The following is a 15,856-nucleotide window of genomic DNA, read 5'->3' as shown; positions in this document are numbered from 1 at the left end:
TAGGCCGGCTCCAAACTCTCAACCAACCCTTTTCATGTCAAGTCAAGGAAAAACACGCCCACTTAAAACGCCAAAACCCCACCTCGGACGACTAAGGTACTGGACTTAAATCCACCTAGTCGGTAGATTGTTGCATTATAATGGAAAGACGTCATTTAGTCCAATTCCAAATGGTCGTGATGTTTGAATTTCCCGCGCTCACTAATCTACATCAGCTTACAAAATGAACTCTCGCAACCTAGCCTCGCCGTCCAAAATCAGGGCCGAAAGAGTTGAAAAGGCATGGAATTATTTCTGCCATAAATCAAATTTGGAGCACACACCCAGTTGGTGGTAAAGTAATGTTACCTGGAATCGGGCCACTTTGTTTCGTGAATATGTTCGGTGTCTTTCATGAGTGATTGAACCATATGCTCAGATAATGTGGTAGAGTTAGGCTTTTGAGAATTCCGACCAAGATACTGAACATTACGTGACAAGAATTGACTTCTTCTAGCTATGAGATGTCTCTCAATTTAATCATTTGTTCAAGTTGCTTACTCATTCCCTGTTATGGTTATCTTCATTTTACTTGCTCTTGCCATATTTGGCATGGGCAAAGATGACGGAAAAACCAGTCTAGACGCATTCATTGAACAAGCATGGTTGTCATCCCAAAATGGATTTGACCCTATCATTTTGTCACTACTTGTTGAATCTGCTTTGTCATCAAAAAACATGATTCTCAGATATGTTTACTTCATTTCTCAGATGGCTCAGCATGGTGTATTTAAGGAATGAGGGAAGTAAATGAGTTCATATGCTTTAAGCGAGGTTTTGGATAACCTACATTCAATCTGATAAGCCATTAGGGCTTCTTACGTGAACGAACTTGATATCTGGTCGGGGGTCAGATTTCAGTTTCAAGTTGGAGACTTTCTTAGAAGTAGCTTCAATCGACATCCCGGATAGAACAAAGATCGGAAATCAAACGTGGAATGCGAAGTAATACGTAGAGTCCCTTTATCATTGAAGTAATGGTAGATAATCCGTCCATCCTTGCGAATGCTGCTTCAACTGTTACCATTTGCTATTTACTTACCCTTGACTTGAAGATTGTCAAGGCCATTTGACATGTTTTTGAGTGACTCGGGCTTCGTTTGGATTGACTGAAAGAAGCCCAATCCACTTAATTTGGAAACGAGGCCTCACAACGTAGATCAAAGAATGATGCTGGAATTGTCAAATTCCTTGAAGCTGGAAGATGTTCGCCTAGAATTTGTCAGAGGATCTCCAATGTTTTGCCCACTTTTGAATGTTGAACCATTTTTTCGTCGTGAAATCCGCTCGTACATATCAGCGAATCAACCATCTGTTTGGATTTTTGAAATGCCCTCATGAAGGGTTTTTCATCAACATAATCCCTGGGGAAGATGAGGGCAAAGCTCTTATGACGAATGGTCTTGTACCGGATGGAACAAGTTTGCCTATGAGACATGATACCCAGTGTTTCATAATTTCAGAGAAAGACAGAGGCAGAGATAGAGAAAGGCACAAAAGCTCCCGAGTTACAGTATGATCTCTGCATACTATTCAAACGCTCACAGCCACATCAAAACCACAGGGATGTTACATTTCTGTTTTGCAACGTATTTACCATATTAGCTACCATTTTCGTGGCTTATCCGCTTCACCCCTTCCAAGAACCAATTAAATTCTGCCTTGACCGAAATTCTCAACTCAGATTGGTTGAGGCATAAGGAAAAGCGGTCAAGCGGTCAAGGGGATAAGCCACGAAAATATCTGCTTTTATGTCTTATTGTGATAACATGTTCGATAAAATTGATAAAAATATCATTTTTATTAAACACAACGACAAAATATGATATTGGTCCTCTACAGAGATAACAAAAAAAAAATGTGTAAAATGAGTATCAAGTGAAGGTTAATGTAAGTATTTTATTGAGAAAAGAAAGTTACTACTTGTTAACACTGTTCCTTGTACAAGAATTTATTATTTGCTTAAAATTCTGAACGATAAGACGTGCGAATATGATCATCGTTGCCAGAGTTCAAGTGTTTCGCCCTTGTGATCAAAGAGAATTCGACGACTACATAGATTGTTGCTTTTGTAACGACGAACAAGGAGACCCCGGATTGGGCCTTTTGAACATGCCGAGCACGTTTCAGGTTGAAAAGAAAAAAAATGGAAACCAAGTTTTCTTCGTCTTCTTCTTTACTCCTCTCTTAAAAAACGGAGAGTTGAGACATTCCATTACCAAAATTGAAAGTAAACCAAATGGAAAAAAGCCTCGGCGATAAATTGCGCCTCACATTCAAAGCTGAAGTAATGAAACCAGACCCAGAAAACGACACGAAATGAACGGTATTAGCTGGCCCGACAGAATATCCGTGTTCCATGTAAAAAAAAAGAAAACAGCTACCACAAGTTAACCCTCCGCTTTTTAATATGCCTTGAGAGCATGTTCCATGATGAGTTCCCATCGCTCTCATGAAGTATGCTTGAGAGCGATGATGACCTTACTCAACCTGCATTTATTCTCCACTTTTCCAAATCATATCCCCGAAAAGGGGCTCCAGAAAAGGCTACTGTTGAAGATTAAGAGATGAGGGAATGCCACGTAATTGGATCGTACCTCGACCATACCCAATTATTGTATATTGTATAATCTTTCCGGCTCATTAGACGGCCAAGCGTTTTTTTGTTTCGTGTTCCGAGTCTTAATCTGACCCGAAAGAAACGTTCGTTCAAAACAAGAATGCAGAAAACCATCCAAAGCGTCGTCCAGCTTCTCTCAGCTCTGTTTTTCTGTTGCTTTTGGGGTTTGGCATCCAGTCGTTTGTCTTGATTAACTTGCGTTTTCCCCTCCTCATTCGCCGAGCTTGGTCAAGGTCTGGGAGGAAATTCCCATTCTCGATTCTCATGGTAACGCATCTCCAATCCCAGCCTCCCTCGTCAATTATTGGAGATGGAACACGATCATCCCAAGACTCTCTCTCACCTGATATAATTACTAGTGAAAGAGGCTGATAAAATTCAAGGATCGAGGGAAATGTGAAATGTGCTAAGGCCCTCTAAAATAGACAAGCGGCCTTTGGTGAGATTATTCAGAGTTTTCATCGGTCTTTGTTCCTTTCCATTATGCTGGACTATGCTACGTATAGTGACAAGCTTTGTACGCTGCTAGCTTATCAGGCCCAAAGCCTGTCCGGGCAAAGCAAAGTTGGTAAAAGTTTCCGGAATCAACCATGTTTCGCCTGCCTTTGTTGGAAAGTAGAAAGTTGGCCGAATGAAAGGGACTAGTTCTCACTCGAGGCTAGAAACATCATTCGAGATTAATTGAATTCCAATCTGATGTGAAGAATAATGCCCCCCATGCCATCCATTATGATGGGAAAAATGGGTGGGGCGAGGCAAGACACGAACGCTTTTCGGTAACCTTGGTGTTGCTTTCCCACTGGACTTATGCGATATAATGCGTCTTCATTTAAAGGTACGACGCACTTGAGCAGCCTTTTCCCCCGTGGGCTTCATTTCATTGAAACTTTGTTTTAGAACATCGTAGGACCAGAGCCTCTTTGAAAGGACGTACGTTATGTACTGTACCCCATATACTATATTGACTGATGACTAATGGGGAAGAGCAAGGTGCTTTCTTTAGCCTCGGTTTAAGGACCGAGGCCAAGGCCGAGCAAGGTCAAGAGTGTCTGGATAGAATTGAAGCTACCCATTTCACGGTCATGCCCAGCCCGTTGGGCTTTCTTTTCCATTGCCGACTTAAAACTGGAATGTTTGCCATTCTTTTTTCGAACCCAGGCCCTGTTCCAAGTTCCATTGTCGTTCCAAACGTTACTTTTGTTATCACAGTCTAGTAATCTAGTAATCCGGAAGACACCCAATGGCCCACGTTCCAATTTTTTGCCTTAGAATTGGATGTGGTGCCAAAGTTTGGATTGGTCGTCCCACCCACCTGGAAAAACATTGGTGGTGGTGGTGGCATGTCAAAAAGCCATTTCTGAACTTTCTTGCTCATCTGGTCCCTATTCGTCTTCATTGGGTTGTTCCTCCTCTTCAAAGCCTTAGAGGACGCAGTTCCAATGAAGTGGAACACCGCAGCGAAAAACAGAGAGGCTGAGCTCGATTCGTCAGAATATGGGGCATTGGCTAGAAATTGGGATTTCCATTCCACTAATCCAACGAAATACAGCGGTTCTGCTGAAACGCTGAGACGGACTACCAAGTCTCGAATCATATACGTAGAGAAAACATGTCTGGATGGGGAAAAAGGCTCTTATCCTTCTCTTTCCAATGCTTAGTTTTCAAATCCCCTCTAGGAATCCCGATTTGGATGAAGGCCCAATCTTGAGAGAAAATCACAGGATTTCCGGAGCTTCAAGTCGATTGAGCCGATCCTCTGTCACTTGCTCATTCACCAAGAGTTCGAATATGTTCCAACCAACCACATCGATCCTTGGTCATTGACAATCCCAATTGAAACAAGTAACGCCACAAAATGCCTCAATCCGAAGACATTCGAATTCCCAAGGGGCGTTCGTCGTCCTCGTCCAATTCCGCCTCATCCACCCCACCACCGACGATTTCCATCGACCGGTCCATGGACTTGTCCTCAAGCAGCCTTCAAGATGACCTTAATCGCCTTGAGGTCATTGATGACCTCAACATCAACCGCTGGCTGATGCGGATCATGCGGCTGGGCGGCGGGGCCGTGAACAAGTGCTCCACCGGATCCTCGGGCTATGGCCAACACGCCCTAAGTCTCGGTGGGTTGCACAATCGAAATCGTCGGAAATCTGCCGTGGAGGTGAATCTGACAGGCGGAGGCTCCTACTTACGACCTCCGCAAATGGGAACACGCAATCGTCGTTTCTCGGATTCGATGCATTTGATGATTGGCCCCAACTTCCTGGGAAATGGGTCCAACTCGGCCTCGCACAACTCGCGACGGCTCTCGCACGTGGGAAAAAAAGGTGACGATAGGGAACCTTCATTAGTTTTTCAAGAGAGCCAGGTTTTGGCTCCATGAAAGGTTGATGAAATATTCCATTTGAACGTAACGCAATTGATGATATTGAGTGGGAAATGACATTTTGAAAGCTTATTCTCAGTTTTGTTCAGTTCGTGAATATTCATTTCCAATACCTTTTTATGCTATTGGAAAACGATATTTTAGAGGAATGGTTCACACTGACTGAGCATCTTCTTCCAACCATTTCAGGGTCCACGGAACAAAGCAACTTGGTTCGAATGAGGCACTCGGCCTTGGGATCGTCGGCTCCATCCCTTTCTTCCAGTATGGTAGGACCATTTTCATCCTTTAATCTAAACTTAAGATCAGTAACAACACGAGTGTTAACGGCTTTGATAAGTTGATTATAGTGTATTCTGAGAGTAAACCAAACTAGTGGGATATTCTTTCTCGCAAGTTTGCACTTTTTTCACACCCAACCTCTTAAACTCTTCGCTCCTGTAGCTAGACAGGTTCAAGACGTCATGGATTTGTGCCTTGAAATGGGTGTTCTGAACTCATTTGAGGGGAGGGCGGAGGCGACGTAAAGGACAAAGGCGGGCCCAAATTCCGTAGATCCTATCGGCCTTTGCCGAGCAACCTTTGGAACGACGAGGGGCCTGGTTGGGCGCGCGAATGGCCTGCCTTAAAAACCAAGCAAATTGTCTTCGTTCACTGGCTTCGCGGGAGTAGGGATCCGTTTTCCCGTCGAACTCGGAACAAGGAAATGCTCGAGCTTTCCACACAGTCATTCAGTGGCTTACCCCCACTCTCTCATTCTCCCGCTCCATCTAAAGCATGGTCTCTGACCCACCAAGAGCGAAGGAACTGGAGAAAGAACGAACGAAGGAACGAACTAGCGAACGAACGAACCGGAATATGTAGTAAATGTTGTACTTGCGTGAGTGTGGAAGTGGGTCGTCAACGAGAACGTGCGTTCCCAAGTTCCAGGCGCGTATTCTGGGGCTCCTTCCTTCAGAGTCGGCGCATACAGGAGGAGGAGAACGAAGAGACAGAAAAACAAGGAAATGTTGGTCTCAGTCCCAATTTCCACTTCCACTCAAAACAAGTGACAGACAGGGAGGTGGATCGACCCTGCTTTGAGGCCCACAAGTGACGGCTACAAAATGGGTGAGAACATAATAACCGGGCCCGGGTTCAAAATTGGACCACTCTTGGAATGAGCGAACGTTGAGCCTTTGCCTCTTCCATGTTTAAATCATGAAGGCCTAGAAGTCCAGCCGCCTTTCACTTGTGTCAAATCCGTCTCTGGCCTTTCTCACTTGTGCCTGAGTCTGACATTTATCTTCCAAGTCCATTCATCCCTGTTGGAAGAAGAACTAGGGGAAGGCCCCCCAAGGTAAGTGTCGGCCGAAAATCGTAAATAAATCCCCAATGTTGAATGCTCAAGCCCCACATCTTCATCTATCCCATCTCACGTCATTTGAGTGGTGATCGAGAACAGATAGATAGATTGTGAGAGAGAAAGAGTCAAGGGAGATCAGCTGAGAGACCGAGCTTAATCTGTTCTTTGTTTAACCTTTGTCTTACTAGCCAAATGTCATCGGGTAACCAATCCTTCGATCGCTCTCCGGAGACATTAAATATGTCCCAAAAAACACCCGTCGAGGGAGAAATGGGCGATTTCAGGTGTACAATACTTCCTACTTTCACATTTGGCGCCAAATTGCAATTTAAACGACCCTCGTGGATAGAGTGGAAAAGTCAACGACACTAATTTTGCTCCTCCTGCAGTCGCAAATGTATCTGTTAGGTAGTTCAAGGCCCATCTAGGGCACGATTAGGGGCAAATATTTGGAAAATTCATGGGAACAAAACGAAGCTATGAGACGTCGATAGGGTTTCCTGCGGCGCTCGTAGCAGGCATGGACCTCGTGTGTGTCTGCCATGTGCGGATTATGTTCCTTTTTCTTTCTCTACATTCACCTCTCGACTTCTTATTTTTGTGGAACCAAGGACCTCTACACTTTGGAGGGTATCATTGGGCGAGATGCTGTTTGAACAACATTTTAAAAGGAAAAATGAGACCAAGGCATTGAGCATTATTGACAATATTCGTTCACTTTGACCTGATTGGGACCCCCATTCATCGTCTCGAATTAAGCACCCCCCCCCCATCCATATCTAGGTATTCCAGATGTTGCAAATTGGAGAAGCAAGGTGTCGCGTGACAGCCCATAGTGATCATGTTATCAAGCATAATAACCATCCTTGCCTTCTCCCTCCTCTCTCTTTAACCTTTGGATTGTTCATTAGATCCACAGAAGAAGGTGCTTTCTCTCGCCCAAATACGTCAAGGTTTGCTCTTCAAGTCCAAATGTAGCTATTACTGGCAACATTATCAATGAAACAACCATTGGGGGAGTGGCCACTCTCAAATGAGGGGCGAGAGTACATTTTGAAGGCGCGATTCTTTCGCTGTGAATTCGTTCCTAGAAAGAGACCCCCCTTAGGCCTTTTTTGCCGCAGAGACAGGCAATCAAAATTCAGGAGAGGAGGAGGAGGAGGAGGAGGAAACCTTGAAAATTTTGCACCCACATACATGCACACGTGACCTCAAACTCAAACAGCATTACCCTTGAGGCGTCTTACATAGATGGTTGTAGCAATTGGCACAGTTGCACAATAGTGAGAGGGATCCTCGCTTCACTGACTTAGAAACGGGGCCGAGAGCGGAGTTGTGAGACATGTTCAACATGCATGCGGCATAAATACCAGGACAAGGCACCGAGGGCAGGAATTGAAGGCCAGACATTCGCTTAGATATTCATCGAGCTTCGCCAAAGACCTATGGATGAAAAGATTAAGCGGCATTGCCAATGAATCTGTCTGAACTCAAAAAATAGGCCAGGGGGATGGATGCCAGAGCAATCAGAGAGGCGTCTTATATCAAAACGTTCCAGAGAAATGACGCATGTCCTTCGAGGCCCTGTCAGTGGAACAAGAATAGCAAATACGGGTGGATGTGTGAAACGTTATGTTTATGGAACCGTGGAACAAGAACTTGGTAGCAATTTGCATGGCAAGTGCCTTACTCTCACTGGAGTTAAGGCCATAACCAAGGCTGACGAGGTAGTAGTTCTCGTGCCGGATTACGATTGGTAAACTGCTCCAGCCAACAGGCAAATTTGCTTTTAATCTTCGAGTTCCAAAGTGTCCTGAAAGTTGGCTGGGCCAACCAAATGGAGGAACTTCATTTTGAGTCAGGACTGAAGGCAAATTTGAGGCAGAAATGTTATAACTTGATTGTAAACTCTCCTTAATTTGAGCCCAGGGTCCAAAATGAACTTTATCAAACTCTACTGACTTTTCGTTTTTTTTTTGTTTTTTTTTATTCTTCCAACTCCTAATTTAGCGCTAATTCGATAAGCCTCTGCATCTCAATCTTTCAACAATTCCATTTGGACATTGATGAAAGATAACAATTTATTGCGCTTAAATTTGCGTGTCATTGCCATACCTTGAATCTACGAGGCGTATTTTGGGAACAGGATTCAACAATCAATTATTAACAATTAAGCCAACTTGAGAGACTCACGTCATGCGATAGACATCATAGTTTCGGATTGATTGCTATGATTGTTGAACAAAGGCTGCACGAGGTTTCTATCTCCTCTCTTCGTACAACAAAAGGTACCAAAGCCTATTTTGGATCAACTTTTGAAAGAACTCTTTTTTTGTGGCTCAACCAATTCGAAAATTGGAACAGCCAAGTAAATGACCACGAATGAGAGGAGGCGACATGCTCATGTTAGGCGAGTTCATGGCCAATCGTGAATGGGCCTAGCGATAATTTCCGATTGATAAATGAGGTGTCAGAATGGGCGCAATAAAAAGCCCGCACTCGATCCATTAATAGTCGTCGATGAATAATTCAGAACTTTATGACCCACGGAGAACAACCCATATCAGACCATGGAAACAAACATCCAACAACCAATAGATACGAGATGGGTTGGGATCTCATTAATCTGTGATGATGAGTGATGAAATATTGGACAGACCATGCTGTGTCTTGTCCGTACGTAAATTGCTTAGTGAAGGGCAGTGGAACATATGGCAAATCATTCCTTCATTCGTGGTGCTCACGATTGTTCCGGTGAACTTTCAGAGTTGTTCCACGAATAGATGGCCTTAAACGACGGATTGTCACGTGTTTCAATGGAATAATTACTCGTCCTCACTCCACTTTCAAGACAATTCCACAGACATCTACTGAGGAGAGGCTTTTCCGACATGCCACACCTCGCTTGGTTGTCCCATTAGTGGAACAAATGAGGTTGGGGTTCCAAAATGTCAAGAAAATCCATATGTTTCACAGTAGCATCGGTGGCCTTTGCGCTGAGTCTGGAAAGGCTCAAGACAAATGTTTTCCCAGTTTGTGCCTCAAGCTTGTTCCACTTCCATTAGGCATTTATTTATGAGACGAAGGCGTGTTCCAACTCTTCCCTTAACTGGTTCGTGCTTCATGTGCCTTGTTGACATTCCAAACCAACTCTGTATGTTGTGAGCTCTCATTCTCTCCCAGTTGCTTTAAAAGGTGCTTTTGCGGACGCACACGTCATTCTTGGGCTTGTGAATCCATATTATAGAGTCCACGAGCTCTGTCCAAGGCGTGAAATTGGTGGCTGTGTATGGTCAAGATTTATGACCAATGTTGTGGAAATACCCAGGAGCAAAGAGGTTTGACTCTCCACTACCGAATGGGTTTGATACTTTGCTCGATCTGACGTCATACCTGTTTGCTTTTGCTCTAGCAGGCTAATGTCCGGGCGATCCTAGCCTCAATCATAAACCTCTGAATGTACAGCCAGGTGTCTTGATGGTGGTAAGCCAAAAGCTCAAGTGGAATGGCATATTTATGCTCACCAGAGACAAAAAGTGCGCCCTTAATGTACGGAACATAAACGACCAACTTTCCAACTTGGATAGTTATGCATGGGAAGCTGTCGAGGCGATGTCCACATGGACCGATGATTTCCCCGTTGACAGACCTGGACCATTTTGGGGATTTTGAAAAAAAGGGGGAGAGAAACGCTTTTTGTTGGGCACCCCATCATCTCCCCTCTGATTTAATTTGGAGCGTCTTCTCCCATGGAAATTGGAACACATGCTCATCCGAGTGTGAATGCCTCAAAATTCTGGTAGGAATTGTCAAGCAGAATGAGAATTATTTGGCAAACAAGGAACTCGACAACCTGGAACTAACTCCAAGCGACAGATTACAACCATTTTAGAAGTGCATTGGTGTTCGTGTTGTGGAGCTTACCGGGGGGGGGATGGCTCGTAGATTTGCTGTCCCGTCTTCACACTTGATCCCGTCAACCTGGCTCAGGATTGGTACTGATCTTTCTGATGAGTTGAGTGTTTCCTGAGAAATGGGTAATGGATGCACCTGCTTTGGAAATGAGGCCAAGAGGTCTCAAATTGAGTTGAAGGGGAAAAGTTTCCTTTTCCCCTTAGCTTTCTAAATTGAAAAAGGCATCAAGAAGTTGAAGGAATTTTAAATGAGCCACTTTCTCAAAGTTCAATGGAGGCCATACACCCTCACGTACTTGAATGGCCAACTTTCATAGTGTATGTGGTACATGGAGTATAGTACCTCCTGCGGGCGAGCGGGAAACAGAGAGCTTCAGATAATTAAACTAGAAATTAAGAAGAAATGGAACGACAGGAAGAGATCAATCAATTAATTGACGACTCCTGAACTGAAGTTTGGAACGGTAAACAAAGATTTTTGAGATCTTCACTGCTTCGAAGCAAAAAAGTGGCCCCGTTTTGCTCTTCCTGGATTCATGTCTTTCTCGAATCTCAAGTTGCTTCCCTTCAAATGTTCCAATGGAAGAATCTGGGAAAGGAGCTGGGTGGTTCCTCATCTCGAGTTTCTTGCTTTCTTGGTCTTTTGCTGGGTTTCGTCGTCATCTTGTGATCTCCATCTCCATCACCACAAACCCAACATCAGGGTTGCCCCTCAGAGTTTGGTCCAGGGAGCCCTTTCGTCTTGTTTCGTGTGAACTGAATGGAGAGAAGAGACGAGGGATTCCTGATGAAAAATGAAAAGTGATAGGAAGAAGAAGAAGAAGTGAAGGCAAAAAGTGTACCCTTTCATCTAATGAAAACGACTTTCATTGAAGGATCCATCTGATTGGTCATGGACAATGTATTTCCACGGCCTTTTTTCCGGAACCGTTTCTTGGCCTCAAAGTGGAAATGGAACTTGGACCGACAAAAGGGGGTCTTTCAATGCAATATTTCAATGATATGTCAAATTCCTTCCTGAACTCCGTGGAACATAAAACATGTCCCATGCCAAACACGACGTTCGGTCTCTCGGTAGAAAGTGGGCGGACGAAGGGATGGCGAACTAGACTGAACCGTAGCCCAATCAAGTGGTTCTTATTGGTGCCTACGAATTAGGCGAAGCTCAGCATTCTTTTCCCCCAAAGACCATTGACAGAATGACTGGCAAGGTCACGCGTGTCTGAAAACTTCGAGAAGGATCAGAGGGAAGAGCCAGTATCAATGTTGGAAAACATCGTAAACCAGAGGAAAACATAACACACAGTGGCCAAAGAACACTTGAACCTTTGCTTTGAAGATTGTGAGGTGGACTTGATCCATTGGGAGCTGGATGATCCGTGGCACTCGTGGTAAATCGAGGAGGCTTTGGGGGTTCGGTGCGAAAGCTTCAGGCAAGCAGAGATTGGAGTATCAATCTCCTACTTATTAATAATGTGGTGCACTTCAAATGAGACTGCCTCCCTCCCCTCTCTGTGGTTGGATCTGGATGGAACCATACTAATGGAGGTTGTTCCACATGATCCCGTTTTCCACAGATTCCGCCCTCTCTTCTCGATCGACGGAACCTCTGCTGAAACTTACCGGGTGGGCTGCAAATTTTTAAACAATATTTACATACGAAAGTTGGTGGTAAAGATGAAGAAACACGTGTTTGACGTTGTCTTCCAAGTAGATTTTTTTATACGATGATACTTTCATTTTGAACACGACCCAACTGTAACTGTTTCTGATCTCGATTGTGTCTCCGCAAACGTCCTTTTTCAACGACTGTTTGAATCTGCGTTGAGTGAATGGCAAAAAAATAGCCATATTGCAAATCTCCAAATCTCCTTCTAGGCATCGCTCTCCACACGAAGCCTTCTTCGACCTTTCCAAGGCTGCAGAAGCGGTGTTAATGTTGTGGTTCGTGGTACCGAGGTTATGGTCCCCCCTGTAGAACCCCGTTCGTTCCATATCAATGCGAATACACACTGAAGGAGCGAAGCTGTTGGGATGTCTAGGCTAGCTAGGCTAGCTAGCTCCTGAAGCGGTGAATGGAACCATTCTTATGGGACAATCTGTCTTGACTATGGAGATTTATTGGAGTTTTTTCCTCCTCCTCGCCTCATCCAGACCAACGAAGCCACTACATCCACTTCCATAGGCACTAAACATACTACATCGTCGGCTTTGTAAAGTTTCGACAGGCTATCTACGAGCCAATGATCTGACAAAACCCCCATAAAACGTGCATGCATCCTATCCAAGCTTTCATCAAATGGATTGAACCAAGTCTGTAGAACAAGATCCAGCTGAAAGTACGCGAAGTTTCCACGAACTACTAAATCAAAGAAGGGTCAGTCGGATTTGCTTCTATTCGAAATGCGATTTGGACCGGTTTTGATTGGTGTTGCCAGTAACTGGCGTTGGATGACGTCATGAAAGGGTTTGCTTGTTCAGTTGGTGGGTTGGTTGGGGAGGAACCTTGGCTTTGCTCATAAATCATCAGAAACGGCCTCGACCATCAAGTTAAAGGGGAGGTAATTCAATTTCCTCATGACACGTTGTTCCGAGCCCATTTCATTGACGCTCAAGGATCGAATCAAGTGCTTATGGGGGAAAGGAGGAGCGAAAGAGCTCAAGTGTTCGACAAAACAGGATCCACGTGTTCCGTGGTATAGAGCCAATATGAGATTGGTGATCCAACGAGTGGAACAAGTCTCATCCAGTGGGGAGTTTAAAAGGGGAAAAAATCACTATTCTCGCTCGTTTTATTTCAACGGAGGCTTGGTTGGCAAAAAGCCCATATGTTCCACTTTGTTCCCAACTCACCTGTCGATAGATACATGTCATATGAGGCACTAGACTCTTTATTGGAGCAACATACGTGTGACAGTTAGAAAGAATACACTGTGTAAAATATTGATTTCTTTCATCTTACTTCGGGTTTGTCAAGCAAAAGCCAATGACGGTATTAGGCAACTTTGCAAAAAAAAATCTGATGTGAATGAATGATCTTTCGTTTTGTTTGGTTATATTTTTATACTATTTTCATGTAATTCATATCAAATGAAGGCCTCAATTTGCCCTTAGTGTTGCTATGTATTCCTTAAAAGTATTCAAAAGCCAGGTTTGGGACTAAAAGTACGGTGTTTTCTTTGCTGGGAACCAAATTGGCAGATCCCTTAAATATATCCCCATCGACAGCTTGATCTAACGTGAGGGGAACTCGAAACTTTACTTCACACTAGGGCTGCCAACGAGTCTTAGATATATATCTCGACTCCCACGAGCCTTTCTGAACTCAAGCGTGGCAAAATAGCTTGCAAGAGTTTACCGCTACCTATCACTTTATTCTTTCCTGAAGAAAGTTGTACTTGATATTTTTTTTTTTGATATTGACTCGAGTCTTACGAGTCATCTGATAAACACTTTTCATCCCTAATTCATACAAATGATTCACCCATGCACAGTACGAGCTCCGCTCAAACACTGTGATCCCATTTGCGATGTGCCTGGAGCTCCCTCAGCCCCTCGGGTATCAATTCAAAGCGATTCAATACGTTGACGCCAGGTTAAGTCGGGGATTGGACCAATCGTGGAACATCGAGCTCAAAGTCACTTTGTAGGCTAGCAATGAATTGGGCGTGAAATTCTGCGCTCATTCAGTTTGGGTGTCTCTAAAAGGTGGACATGTTTCCCTGAGGGACGTCTTTTTTGCATGGACAGTTTCCATTTGTTGGCTTAGACCTGCCAATTGAGGCCATTTTCGATAAACCTCAAACATGTCGCGTAACAAAAGTCGTCTACTCACGACTTTTTTACAGATGTCCAGAACTAAGACGTCCTCAAGTGTATTGATGCTCTGGTTTGTAACAAGAGCCATTTCCTAATAAGGGCTAGTCAGACGTGTTCAAGACCACCCGGTTAGTGGCCTGGGTTAGTTGGTGAGTTGGAAGTGGAATGGAAAGATGGTTGGTTGGTTGGTTGGTGCTCGACTTCGGACCGATGTTCGGTTATCGGCAAGTTTTGACGTAGGATGACACAAAGACACCTTGTTTTTTTCTCCGCGTCATCCCTGATAAGCATAAAGGGAATTATAGATTTCCCGACCGTCACATGCACGTCAATGGCCCAATGATTTGGGGGAGATGACAATGTCTGGCAGTTTTGGTCTCTGGTTAGGTTTGCATTCGGGGAATTCCTGAAATTCCCGCTTTTGTTCTGTTGGTCGGAAAAGCCAATACTACCAGGAACCAACACTTTCGCCTACGCACTTATTCTAAATTTGGGAGCCCGAACAACGTTCATGCATAACGGGTTACGGCATATTTAGCAATTCCAATTGGCGAATCTGAAATAGGTCGAGCGAAAAAGAGCAAACACACTTGGAGTAAATTCCACCTCCGGCATGATTAATACGACAAGGGGAATGAAACCATTGGTCGTACTTGTTATTGGAGACAACTTTGTATAGCTTGGATGGATTCACTTCAATTTTGGACCATTTTATGGTCATAATTCTTACAAGGGGCATCCATGGTAGTCTTTTGAAACTGGATAACTAGTCTGTCTACGTATACGTTTATTGGACCACAAAGTTGTAGCTTGACTCAAAACACCGAGTGGAGCCAAATTTATTTCAAAAACAATTTTTCCCCTTGAGCAGGCAACAAAACAAGATATTTGATGAGCTGATTCCCTCCTTCAGCATTAAGTAGTCAAGTAATTACTTGCTTTAACCTTTGTTTGTTCCATCGAATTGAACACAAATATACAATAAACATGATTGGAATACGTTACATTTGCTATTCTTATTATCGTGAGTACATTCAATCTAATTGGTTCGAGAAGAAGGGCGCATTCTGGGTAAGAAAGAACAGAAACATAACTCAATTTGGACAAAATCGACTGCACATTATGGATGCCCATCCACGGATTCAGTGGTCCGTGCATACTCCTATTTCGAATGCGGGAGAAAGAGAGTGGTTTATCATCTAATGGAATGTATGCGTTTTGTTTTTGGAACGTGGGTGTGACATAGATGTGGACAATTTGTTCCTCGTTGGCATGTTCAAACTAGGCCCTGAATGCCAGGCCTGCTGCTCTGAGGCATAAATCATCTGAGGGTCCCTTAGAGCATGAATATGCCACCTCTAATTGATTGGAAACCAGTGCAAGAAGACGGAGACGAATGCTCCGAGTGACATCCATGAAATTAAATTGTTCACTTATGCATAGAAAATTCATGGGCGTCTTCCGGCCAGCTCTGATTCAGACCCCACTACCATCGTTTCATTTGTGTGGCAGCCACATCATGGCTCAACATTCGACTAAACAATGAGTTGTAGAGGCCGCAATTGGCTGTTCCATTTCGATATTCTACAATGTAGGCACACTTGGGCGGATAATACCCCACGTGCCTCGTTAGTGTCGCTTTCGCTTTCGGGGGCTCTTTCGCGAATGCACTTGCCTGAGTAGACGTACTTGACATTCATTGGACGGGTAACCTGGCCATCATAGGGAAG

At 44.1% G+C, this 15,856-nt stretch overlaps 1 protein-coding gene and 1 long non-coding RNA gene across 3 annotated transcripts in view; both read left to right on the top strand.

Moving 5' to 3' along the window:
• The window catches only part of LOC131893398 (microtubule-associated serine/threonine-protein kinase 3-like), a 61,727-nt gene that overhangs the window by 21,618 nt on the left and 24,253 nt on the right, over positions 1 to 15,856 (top strand). The window contains exons 1-2 of one of the 2 annotated variants that reach the window (XM_059243409.1): positions 4,382 to 4,989; positions 5,238 to 5,317. In XM_059243409.1, the coding sequence (XP_059099392.1) occupies positions 4,515 to 4,989; positions 5,238 to 5,317 (555 nt within the window). In that variant the 5' untranslated portion in view covers positions 4,382 to 4,514. Of the gene's footprint in view, positions 1 to 4,381; positions 4,990 to 5,237; positions 5,318 to 15,856 lie in introns of those variants that run through there. The other variant, XM_059243407.1, reaches the window with a different exon arrangement.
• LOC131893409 (uncharacterized) lies at positions 10,422 to 12,639 on the top strand. Its single transcript, XR_009374686.1, has 2 exons — positions 10,422 to 11,933; positions 12,186 to 12,639. It is a non-coding gene; the product is annotated as an uncharacterized LOC131893409 (long non-coding RNA).

The sequence above is a fragment of the Tigriopus californicus genome, chromosome 2, assembly GCF_007210705.1.
Source record: "Tigriopus californicus strain San Diego chromosome 2, Tcal_SD_v2.1, whole genome shotgun sequence".
Lineage (NCBI taxonomy): Eukaryota > Metazoa > Arthropoda > Copepoda > Harpacticoida > Harpacticidae > Tigriopus > Tigriopus californicus.
Note: the sequence above shows the minus strand (reverse complement) of the source record. Positions and strands in the feature narration are given on the sequence as shown.